This window comes from Nycticebus coucang, chromosome 1 (genome assembly GCF_027406575.1).
Source record: "Nycticebus coucang isolate mNycCou1 chromosome 1, mNycCou1.pri, whole genome shotgun sequence".
Taxonomy (NCBI): Eukaryota; Metazoa; Chordata; class Mammalia; order Primates; family Lorisidae; genus Nycticebus; species Nycticebus coucang.
The window spans coordinates 135402278-135415119 of NC_069780.1; the positions used below are offsets into that span (position 1 = coordinate 135402278).

The window sequence follows — 12842 nt, forward strand, 5'->3', positions numbered from 1 at the left end:
TTAAATCCTGAGCTCAGGGTAATCCACCTGCCTCTGCCTCCCAGAGTGCTAGGATTACAGGCGTGAGCCACTACACCCAGTCAACAATCCATTAAAATTTCAAATGTGAACACCCTTCATCCAGCAATTTCACTCCTAAGAATCTATCCCACAAAGATGGAAGTATTGACATATAAGGACACATGGATAAGGATGTCTGGTGAATAACTGCTCATGGTTACCAAAAACTAAAACAAAGCAAATGCCCTTCATGAGGGAAGGGCTTTATCCACACTCATTCATTACAAAGAATGAATTAGACTCATGCCTGGTGACTTGCAGTTGTTTCTGGAAGGGTTTTGCTAAATTGGAAAAGATAAAGAAGTTTATATAATATGATCCAGGCTTGGGCGGCGCCTGTGGCTCAGTGAGCAGGGCGCCGGCCCCATATACCGAGGGTGGCGGGTTCAAACCCAGCCCCGGCCAAACTGCAACAAAAAAATAGCTGGGCGTTGTGGCAGGCGCCTGTAGTCCCAGCTGCTCGGGAGGCTGAGGCAGGAGAATCGCCTAAGCCCAGGAGTTGGAGGTTGCTGTGAGCTGTGTGACGCCATGGCACTCTACCAAGGGCAATAAAGTGAAACTCTGTCTCTACAAAAAAAAAAATATATATATATATATGATCCAGGCTTTTAAAAACTATTCTATCAAAGTTTTTTATATGTATATATGAGTTTAAAAAAAAACCATAGAAATGTTTGCACCAAGTCAGTGGTTCTCAAACATTAACACACATCAGGATCACCTGGGTTTTGTTACAACACAGATTGCAGGACCCCACCTGCGGTAGGTCTGGGTGAGAATCTGCATTTCTACCAAGTCCCCAGCAACACAAATGCTGCTGAGAACCACTGCAGAGGTAAAGTGGGTAACTCTGCGAGTTACCTTGGAATCTAAGAAGCGAGTGGTACAAAATGGGGGTTCCATCTATAGAACATTGTGTTCATGTACATCTGCTAAAACAAATCTCTGAAAGGACTGTCACCAGAATACTAGTGAAATTCTTTCAGAAGTAGCATTTCAAATGATCTTCACTTTCTTCTTTTTATTATTATATTCCTTATCATAAGCAAATGTTATTTAAAGAATCACTTAAAGCTGTTTTTATTAAGAGAAAAGGGAAAAACCTTTGGAACCAACAAGTTCTCGTAGTCATGGTGCTAAACTGATAGTTTAGAAAGACTAACATTAATTATATCTTATGTGTAAAAATAAAATGCTAATTATGTAAATAAGGAAGTTCTTGCATAAATAAATAAGTGGAATATGTATTTGGGTTTTTTTAATTAATACTAAATCATAGCTGTGTACATTAATGCGATCATGGGACACCATATACTGGTTTTATAAACAGTTTGACACATTTTCATCACATTGGTTAATATAGCCTTCCTGGCATTTTCTTAGTTATTGTGTTAAGACAATTATATTCTACATTTACTAAGTTTCACATGTACCCTTGTAAGATGCACCGCAGGTGTAATCCCACCAATCACCCTCCCTCTGCCCACCTCCCCCCTCCCTCCCCTCCCTTTCCCCCATGTATTTGTTTTATAACCCTCTTTGATTCATACAAATTAGAAAAAAAGGTAATCAAAAAATATTTCATCAGCAAAAAGACACAGTTGAATTGTGAATATCTCTTACCTCTCAAAATTCAATTGAATCCCCAGTAAGCAAAAGCTCTTCTTTTAAGCTGTCCTTACATTGCTCCCTATCTCTTTTTATGTTCAAACTAGAAAATAATAAAAATAGGATTGAAAGCGATAAGGTGAAAACAAACAAAAATAACTTTATGATTTTGAGAACAGGACTTACTCCAAAATGGTGTCGATTAAGGGGCTTTGAGCCAGAAAATAAACATCTTAAACTGGTTACACTGATTCTAATTTACACTTTTCCAGGCTTTCACACTTCTCATCACCTTCACCACTACAACTCTTAGCTAGCTTAAAATACCTCCTAATACCATTTTACCATTCAGTCTACAAATTAAGCCTAGACCTCATGCCAGACTGTAAGCCCAGTTATTTTTTTCTCCTGGGCACATACAGCTTGCTCCTCCAGAGCTATTCCTTCAGGGTCCCTTCACGCATGAATGCAGGAAGCTGCTCAGAGCTGAAAATTGGATTTGCAATGTTCATATCCCTAAGTTCTGCAAATCAATACTATAAAGCTGTTTGCTAGTCTTGCCAACTCCTGCTTCTTCTGATCTTATTATAGGGCACTGTTTCTCTTTTCCTGCAGTAGCAACTCAGTGGACTGCCATGGTTTATTTTAAAAATTATACTGAGTCTTTGGCTGAGTTCAGGAATATCCCCACTTCCCCAAGATGAAGAGTCTTCTTCTTACAAGTAAGCAAACAGAAGGGAGCCAGAAAATCCTCCAGCACAGAATCAGAGACGGTACTTCCTTCTGAGATAGATTCCTGGGAGGTATGGAAAACATTCATACTTTGGGCTCATAATAAAATATAGAAGATTATCTTTATAAAATGATGTGGGCACAAGAAGGCCAAGATTTGGAAATGCTATAGAGAACCTATAAGTAATAGAATCTAAAACTGTGCTGGTAAGAGGAAAAACAAAAACAAAAGCTTGACGCTACAAAAAACTGAATAAAAATAAAAGCACACACCTGCGGTGCATCTTACAAGGGTACATGTGAAATTTAGTAAATGTAGGATATAAATGTCTTAACGCAATAACTAAGAAAATGCCAGGAAGGCTATGTTAACCAGTGTGATGAAAATGTGTCAAACAGTCTATAAAACCAGTGTATGGTGCCCCATGATCACATTAATGTACACAGCTATGATTTAATCATAAAAAATAAAAATAAAAATAAAGCACGCTTCTAGAATTCAACCCCTTCTCTCCCCATAAAAAAAAGACAAAATAGTCCAATCCTTGAATATTAATTCTTTGAAGAAGGGGAAAAGAATAGTAGAAGACGCAAAAGAAAAATAAAATCTTTAAAAATAAAATTGAAGGGCGGTACCTGTGGCTAAGTGGGTAGGGCGCCAGCCCCATATACCGAGGGCTATAAAAAAATAGCCAGGCGTTGTGGCGGGCGCCTATAGTTCCAGGTACTTGGGAGGCTGAGGCAAGAGAATCGCTCAAGCACAGGAGTTGGAGGTAGCTGTGAGCTGTGATGCCACGGCACTCTACCGAGGGGGATAAAGTGAGACTCTGTCTCTAAAAAAAATAATGATAAAATAATAAAATAAAATTGAAAATTTTCTTCATAGATCCAAATAAAATGCATAGAAAATAAAAAAAGATTTACAAACGTTGACTTTCCTATAGATGTAAAGATGCCTCTATCATTAGGAAGCATTCTCAATAATGACCAAAAAAATTAAGACACAGAAGCATTTTAACTATAAGAATGCTGTAAGAATTCAGTCAAGGGTGGCACCTGTGGCTCAAAGGAGTAGGGTGCCGGCCCCATATACCGGAGGTGGCGGGTTCAAACCCGGCCCCTGGCCAAAAAAAACCACAAGAATTCAGTCAAAACAGGTAATAATCAAAGGACTAAACTATTTACATATAAGATCTCTATGAATGAGGAGTCCTTTTTTGTTGAGAAGGTGGATAGAAGTTGGGGAATAATTTCAATTAATATTTTTCCTCCCTGATTATTGTTCCAATTATGTAATCTAATTCTCTTTGAGATAAACCTTGTGAATATATATATATTTAAAAGCCTGTTGTGGTACAATTTTGTCTAGACCATTAGCATACAATGATGCATAATATTATTTTATAATTTTTTTTCTTGAGACAGAGCCTCAGTCTGTATCCGTGGGTAGAGAGTGCCATGATGTCATAGCTCTCAGCAACCTGAAACTACTGGGCTGGAGTGATCCTCTTGTCTCAGCCACCCAAGTAGCTGGGACTACTGGTACCCACCACAACACCCAGCTAAATTTTTTTGTAGTAGAGATGAGGTCTCACTCTTGCTCAGGCTGGCCCTGAATTCCTGAGCTGAAGCGATCCACCTGCCTCAGCCTCCCAGAGCACTAAGGATCTCAGGCATGCACCACTGAGCCTGGCCTTATTGGATAATTTTAATACTGCATCCCAGTGTGCTATGAACTCTTCACAAACCTTAATTATACACTTTGCTAGAATTATTTTACTTTATTTTTTCCAAAAGACTCCGTCATAACAACTAAGAAATAAATACATAACAAGTGCCAAAAGTAAGAGACCTAATACAATCAGTCAAATGAGAAAACACAGTGTCATCTGAATAAATGCCAAAGGGGTCCTTGATAAAATTTAACACAGACACAGATAAAACTCTGGAAGACTATATATTAAAATGCCAATAGTGCTTCTTAATTCCAGAACAGTTTCAATTTTCTCTTTGCATATTTCTAATTTTTATAATAAAAATGCACACAAAATAGAATACATATATGAATGAGAAAAATTACTAAAGGTTTATAAACCCAAATATAGTAAGCTAGGAGAAACTAGAAGTAAGTATCAAATCTCTAGTGAAAGTAGGCTCTGCCACAAGACAAACAATCAAGATATAATATGGTTTTTGTGTCTGCTCTATAAGCACATCACTCATTTGGTAGAATTCGGTTTAAGAGTTGTTTTCATTGTAATTCAGCCTTACTGACTTCTTACTGGATGAGGCCGAAAGGCCACACTGGCATTAAGTCAGTTTGCAATATCCACACAAAAAAATTAAGTGAAAAAAACCCATATATAGTAAGAGTTAATTACATTAAATATATTTACTGTATTTTGCCTAATCTAAGATTTCATCATTTATAACATATACTTTATATTCTACTAAAAAAGAAGAAAATGCCGATTATGATATAGTTTATTTACCTAGAATTTTATTTTATACTTATCAAAACACTTCTTCTAAATCAATTTGCACATATTTTTATTTCAGGTGAATATGAGGGTACAAACAATCTAGATTTTTTTAAAGATAAGATCTTGCTCTGTCATTCAGGCTGGAGGGCAGGGGCATGACTGCATCCTTGAACTCCTGGGGTCAAGGGATCCTCCCACCTCAGTCTCCCACATAGTTGGGACTATAGCCACACAGCACCACACCTGGCTAATTTTCTTTAATCTTTGTAGAGATAGGGTCTCACCATGTTGCCCAAGCAGGTACTGAACTCCTGCCTCAGCCTCCCAGAGTGCTGAAATTACAGGCGTGAGCTACAAGGCCCAGAACTATATATAGATTTTTTTTCATGTATCATGCTGCTGTTTTCATGACTTTCTTTGAACGTGGTAACCTTGCCTTTTAATGCCAAATAACAGTGAAATAATTCTGAAAGCAATTAATTTATGTAGTACTATGAAAGCACAAAAGTAAACTGATATAACAAAAATAGGAACCACTGTGAACCAGGTCACACATGTATAAGTAATGACGACTGCCAGGGTGTACAGTCAGAGCACATCAATTTCAGAGATGCTAAAATGAGAAAAAATTATACCTCTGAATTAATAACACATTAATATTTAAATATAATATCATCTTTGGGTTTGTGACTTATTTTTCTTAACACTTTTATGTACTTTCTATTTTACTCCAAGCAGTGTATTTTTTAATAATTAGAAAAACATTTTTGCTTTTATTTGGTTCATTTAAATCTCTTCTCTCCTCAGGCAGTATACATTGGATCTTCCCCTAACTTAGCCATCATCCAGGAGGTCTTTGTTCAAAATAGCTACAACCAGGATACTGTCAACTACAGGCTTTTTCTATCATGATTGTGTTTGTGGATTTGTCTGTCTGGAGACAGGGGAACAGGTTGGAAGGGGTATAGCTAAGGAGGAGAAAGGCCTGGAGGAAACAACAGTAAGACTTGGGAGTACTTTACAACTTAGCCTCAAACCAGTCTTTTTTTAACTTTAATTATGGCTGTACTGAGCCCAACTGTCTACAGACATATTTTATGGCCTGAAAATCACAACCTAAAGAGAACACTCTAGACCATTGGGTAACCCAAGAGGCAGCTATTTTATTATTCTGAAATCCATTTATTTTACGATTTTGTCTTCCTCCAGAGAATAGAGAGGTATGGGTACTGTGTGGGAGGGAGGGAAGGGTGGGCACCCATAGCTAGGTAGTGAAGCGTAGGAAGTGGATGAATCTATTTTCATCAATTGAGGATTCTGATTAAATTTGTTCCAGTTCATTAATATTTCCATTCCAAACCACTTTCCCTCACACATCCATGCCCACCTGCCCAGGCCCACCCCCCATTAACATAGTTCCCTCCCAAGGAAGGAAGTTTTGCCTGAAATCAGAAGGCAAGAGGAAAGATGAAGCCATTTGCCATTTTATATGTGCAGTTACAACTAGGAACTGTTCTGAAAAACAGAATCCTTCCCCCTAGAAGGCCTATCTGATTAGGAAGCTCTTTGGGCATTTCTGTCCCCCAACCTCTCCCCACTTCATGTATGTCGCAGAACTTTCTCCTTTGAATTCCTATGTCATAGTTTCAGCCACCACTATTACTGCCAAGCCTTCCTCCCCAAAAGAAAATCATGCAAAAATTCTTGGCTATTATCAGGATATTATCATCAAATATTGTGTTTAAAAATAAGTCTTGAAGGAAAGGAGTGTTTCTGAGTCCAGGAATCAAAGAGTTAAACAAATTGCTGAGGGAAATGTAATTAAAACCCAGACTTTGAAAACAGGAGCCAACCAGTTTCCAAAGGCTCCATGCAAATACTTGAACTAGACAGTTATGCTCACTGTGTTATCTTTAAAAAGCCTTCACTCAATAGCAAAGCATTTCTCCCCAGTCACATGGTTCTGAGTTAAGAAAAGGCCACTTGGACCTGAAGCCCAACGCTTAGCCACTCACATAAAGAGGTACTTCGCTGCAGCTCAACTCCATGGCTTCCGCATCTGCAATGAAAACAATAAACAAGAGCAGTTATTACAGGAGGCCAGAGCAACCCACCAGCAGCGTTCTGTGTCCTGCCCGTCAGTCATGAGGACTGAGGAGGAAGGGCTCAAGGAGTGAACTCTAATTAGATAGGAAAACTGCAGAGACAGAATTATAAAGGAATGAGATGGTGTCTACATAAAATACTCTCCCCCAAAAAACAGTGTGCTAGTCCCTTAAAAAATTAAACATAGAATTACCATATGATTCAGCAATTCTACTTCCAAGTTTATACCCCAAAGAATTGAAAACAGGCACTCAAACAGATATTTGTGCACACATGTTCATAGCAGCATTATTCACAACAGCCAAAAGGTGCCAACAACCCAAATGTTCATCAGTAGATGAATGGATAATCAAAATATGGTATACACATTCAATGGAATATTATTCAGCCTTGAAAATGAATAAAAGGAATTAAATGCCACATCATAGATGATCCTTAAAGACACTATGCTAAGTGAAATCAGAACATCAAGCTATACCGTTCTACTTATATGCAATACCTGTTGGTCACGTTCATGGAAAGAGAAAGTAGAACAGAGAGCTAGTATTTTTTTTTTTTTTTTTAGAGAGTTAGTATTTAATGGGTACAGAGTTTCACTTTGGGAACATAAAAACATTCTGAAAGTGGATGATGGTGACAACTGTACAACAATGTAAATGTACTTAATACCACTGAGTTGTGCACTCAGAAAATGCTGCAAATAGTAAACCATATATATGTATATGTATCAACAGTAAAAATAAAAACCTAATTATATAATAATACATGCATCTATATGAGGCAAAATAAAAATCTGAATGTGAAAAAAAATCCCTTCCACTTTTATTCTTTCACATTAGTTTACATGCACAGAAAACATAATACCCCTAATGTTACCCCAGAATAGAAGTAATTCAGAAATCCAACAAAGTCAACATAAGCATGTTGAAAGTTTCACCTTAATTGCTTGGCCCATAGGCTCTTCAAAAGCCAGAATCCATTTGGCCAGATGAGGCAGAGGGGCACAGTGACAAGGTAGTTCTGTTGCCTCTCTTACACAGAGTTGGAGATTGCGGCTGCAGGACCATGTGGGGGATGCAGTCCACTGTCCAGCTGACCAAGCTCTCTGCCAGGTGCAGGCAGCCTGATCTGCCTCTGGGTGTGCCTGCCCCTTTAAAAACAGCACTCAGAAGTATCCATCAACAGATGGGTGGATAAATAAAATGTGGCATATGCATATAGAGGAATATAACTCAGCCTTAAACAGAAATAAAACTCTGGCACATGCTCCAAGACGGATAAGCCTTGACAACGTTACCCTAAGTGAAATAAACCAGACAGACAGGACAAATACTCTACGACTCCAAGTGCGTTTGGGACCCAGAGCAGCCAAACCCCACTAGTCATCTTGGGAGATGACCAAGGGTCCTACACGTCAGAGGTTTGACAGCTTGGCCCTTCTCAGTCCTTGTTTTCAAAATATTATGCCCTGTGGCACTTTATGTGGGCCCACTTAAATAATCATCAATATTTAATGAAATTGACTTTACGAACTGGACCAATGGCTTAAAGAGTCTGGGAAAGAAACTTCAGAAGATACTGACAAAAAGAACATCACAGAACCAAGACTCCCACTCCTTCCATGAATTGTCCCCAAGCCACACTATGAAATGGAAATAAGGACCAACCAAGCTGATACTCTCACAATTCTAAATTATCAAGAGAACGTTTAAAATATAAATTTCTATCCACTAGCATATACCATGACCTGAGGATATTAGCAATTTGTCATCTATGTTTATAGGCATGCCATACACAATGCCAGTCTTTTACAACATTTCCTTAACTTGATGATAACATTAGAAGGCTCTTGCAAGATGTCCACTAAATAGTAAAAGAAAGGTATTACTACAGACAAAGCAGTGGTTAAAAAAAAAAAAATAGTTGAAATAATACAGAGAAACAAAGCAACAAGCTCAAATGCACTCCTTTATGAGTAAAACTGTTGAAAACTTGAATATTTTAAGAAGCAAGTCTATTAGAATAAATTGTGCAGGAAGTTTGCTGTATACACATATAAAAGTACGGATGCTTTTCACAAAGTCAGCTTGTGGTGTTTGCTAGATTTTGTCTGACAATAAAATACACAAAACCCACCATTTTTGATGAGAATATGGAGACATACTCTGAAGAATGAATTACTACTTTAACTAAAATAAACAATGCCCTATAGGTAAAATCTCCAAGTACAACTAATGATAAGGCATTTGCTCTGATAAGGAGTTTAAAAAGCCCTACACAATAGATTCATTCACTTCATCATTTGTGGGCAAGTTACAGCAACGAGGAACTTGAAACCCAAAGCACACCGAGTTCTACAGGACGTTAATCAATCCACATGGTTAATTTTATAGAAATAGAAACTTAGGTATGGTCAAATCTTTACAATGTCAGTAATGCGATAGAAAATAACTATACAAATCTTTGCCACGGCTGGGCGCGGGTGGCTCAAGCCTATAATCCTAGCACTCTGGGAGGCGGAGGCGGGTGGATCACTTGAGTTCAGGAGTTCAAGACCAGCCTGAGCAAGAGTGAGACCCTGTCTCTATTAAAATTAGAAAAAGTAGCTGGGCGTTGTTTGGCAGGTGTCTGCAGTTTCAGCTACTCGGGAGGCTGAGGCAAAAGGATCTCTTGAGCCCAGGAGTTTGAGATTACTGTGAGCTAGGCTGATGCCACAGCTCTCTAACCTGGACGACAGAGTGAGATTCTGTCTCAAAAAAAAAAAAAAAAAAAAATCTTTGCCACATTAAGGGGTGGTGGTTATATGTACTATGGCAAATAACATAAAAAACTTGTCAAACTTAAACATACACCATATAATTTTCTCTTACAAAAATAGAAAGGATTACAAACTTGCTGGGCTTTCTGAGATGAAAAGTGGTTGTTTATAGATATATTAAAATAATACATATATATTTTTTCAAGTAAGTAGCCTGTTTCTTCAAGAAAGGAGTGATATTTAATTAATTTATTTATTTTTGAGACACAGTCTCACTTTTTCGCCCTCTGAAGAGTGCTGAAGCATCATGGCCTATAGCAACTTCAAACTCTTGGGCTCAAGCAATTCTCTTGCCTCAGCTTCCCTAGTAGGTAGGACTACAGGCGCCCACCACAATACCCAGCTATTTTGTTGTTGTTTGTTTGTTTAGCAGGCCCAGGCCGGGTTCGAATCCACCAGCCCTGGTGTATGTGGCCAGCACCCTAACCACTGAGTACAGGCGCAGAGCCAAGGAGTAATTTTTTAATAGGTGTAAAAGAAAATGCATTTCAAAAGAAACAGCTAACAGAAAAAAAATTGGTTATAGAGTTTTAATTAGAGGGGAAAGTCGACTAGTGTATTCACTAGGAAAGTGAATACACTAGTCGACTTTCCCCCCCTGCCTTGGGACAGCCTGCTTTGTCACCCTGGGTAGAGTGCCATGGCATCATCACAGCTCACAGCAACCTCAAACTCCTGGGCTCAAGTGATCCTCTTGCCTCAGCCTCTCAAATAGCTGGGACTACAGGCGCCTGCCACAACACCTGGCTATTTTTTGTTGCAGTTTGGCCAGAGCCTGGTTTGAACCCGCCACCCTCAGTACATGGGGCCGGTGCCCTACTCACTGAGCCACAGGCGCCACCCAAATTAGAAATCTTTTTAAAAGCATACGAATTTTCACGTAGTTAAAAGTTTCACTAGAGAACTGCTAAATTGCATATTATGCTTTGGGTCATTGAGAAGTGGCACAGACCCATTCACTAGTGAAAAAGAAAAATCATGACAAGACAGTAGCTTCAAAGATGATAGCTTCAATATTAAGGGGATAAGGGCACCTCCCCACTCCCATGAGAAAATGCAAGTTCTTAGATTTTTCTAATAAAATGACCCTCCTAATCATGCTCTGAAAAGTAAATGTGGGGCAGCGCCTATGGCTCAGTGAGTAGGGCGCCGGCCCCATATACCGAGGGTGGCGGGTTCATACCCGGCCCCGGCCAAACTGCAACAAAAAAATAGCCGGGCGTTGTGGCGGGCGCCTGTGGTCCCAGCTACTCGGGAGGCTGAGGCAGGAGAATCGCCTAAGCCCAGGAGTTGGAGGTTGCTGTGAGCTGTGTGACGCCACGGCACTCTACCGAGGGCAATAAAGTGAAACTCTGTCTCTACAAAAAAATATATAAAAAAAAAAAGAAAAGTAAATGTGATAGCATAGCTGTTAGATGTGTAGTCAATCAATTTTGTCAGAAAATTTTATCCCCCCCCATTAATGTGTCTATCACACATACACGAGACATGATTCACTTTTTGTTCATTCTTAGAGTTAGTACAAAACTGAAAATTATAATTTATATAAGATCACATAGAGGGCAGAGCTGATATTGAAACACATTCTGCTCCAGAGCCTATGATCCTATGCTCCTTTTTAGCCAAGGAAACAAAATATAAACTTTATAAATATATTTTCATACTTTTAATTTCATTTTCAAAATAGAAACCCCGGCAAATCTTTTTTCCACCACTATTTCTTGTGAAGTTTTTGTCCCCCTTTTAAGGAGATTCACTTTAAGGAACTCTCCCTGAGACCCCCCTGAGAAGAACAGTTTCTCCTATACTCCCGCAATGCTTCTGACACCAGATGTGCCCCCACCCCCAACACCACGCAAGCAATCGACTCTGCGTGGACACAAACTGGCCTATAGCAATCATGTGTCCACTCTGCGTGGACACAAACTGGCCTATAGCAATCATGACCTATAGCAACTTCAAACTCTTGGGCTCAAGCAATTCTCTTGCCTCAGCTTCCCTAGTAGGTAGGACTACAGTTTGTGGACACAAACTGCTCCAACCCATTTCAATTCCCACACTATCTGCATGGGTTGAGGGCTCAGCCCCACAAAACTGTCCCCCACTTCTGATGTCAGTTAAAAGCTCCAGGTTGTTCACCTGTGCCCTGACCTAGCGTGAGTCAGAGTTACCATGCCCTCTTAGTTGGGTTCATTAGTTTGCTAGTCGGATCCTAGAAATGAAGCAAACACATGTACTGGTTTGTTAGAGGATGTTACCGAGGATGCAGTGAAGAGACGCCCGGAGCCAGGAAGGTGGGAAGGGGGCGGAGCTTCCACGCCCTCACTGAATGTGCCACCCTGCATGAACGCCCCAGTGCAGCTATCTGGATACGCTGCAGCCCAGTCCAATGGGTTTTAATGGAAGCTTCATTATGTAGGCATGATTTGATTACATCATTGGCCATAGGTTATCAATTCAACTTTCGATATTTCTCTCCTCCCTGGAGGTTGACAGTGGAACTGAAAGTCCCAATGCCCTAATTCTGCCTTGATCTTTTCTGTGACCAGCCCCCATTCTGAGCTATCTAGGGGCCCCCAGCCACCAGTCACCCATTAGCATACCAAAAGACATCACTTGGGAGATCCCATGGATTTTAGGAATTATATGGCAGGAAACAGGAAAACTAAAAACTGCATATATTTCACAATATCATGCCCCTACCCTCAGGTAAGAGGACCTCTCATGCTCTTTGTTCCCTTACATATGAGGAAAGAAAAGCTCACAAGTTTGTACTATTTGACTGAGGTTGAGCAGCTAGAAGTGGCTGAGCAGGATGTAAAGGCAACCTGTCTGACCCCTGCCCCATGCCCTCTGTAGCCTCAGTATAAAGTCCTTTTGTAACATGCATATGTCTGAAAGACAGCGACTTGCCTGGCTAAAGGGCAGTGAATTCCTCATGGTCAGGAGTATAGGCCTGGGAACCGGCTACCCTGAACATCAGCTGTGCTGTGTTTTAACTGATGCCCTGTATTTCACTGCCCAGGCCAGTTTCT

The 12842-nt window shown here is 39.8% G+C and overlaps 1 protein-coding gene across 1 annotated transcript in view; it reads right to left on the reverse strand.

Moving 5' to 3' along the window:
• The window catches only part of ARHGEF28 (Rho guanine nucleotide exchange factor 28), a 292201-nt gene that overhangs the window by 229533 nt on the left and 49826 nt on the right, over positions 1-12842 (reverse strand). The window contains exon 2 of the mRNA XM_053588797.1: positions 6899-6942. Coding sequence (XP_053444772.1) covers positions 6899-6931 — 33 coding nt within the window. The 5' untranslated portion in view covers positions 6932-6942. The remainder of the gene's footprint in view (positions 1-6898; positions 6943-12842) is intronic.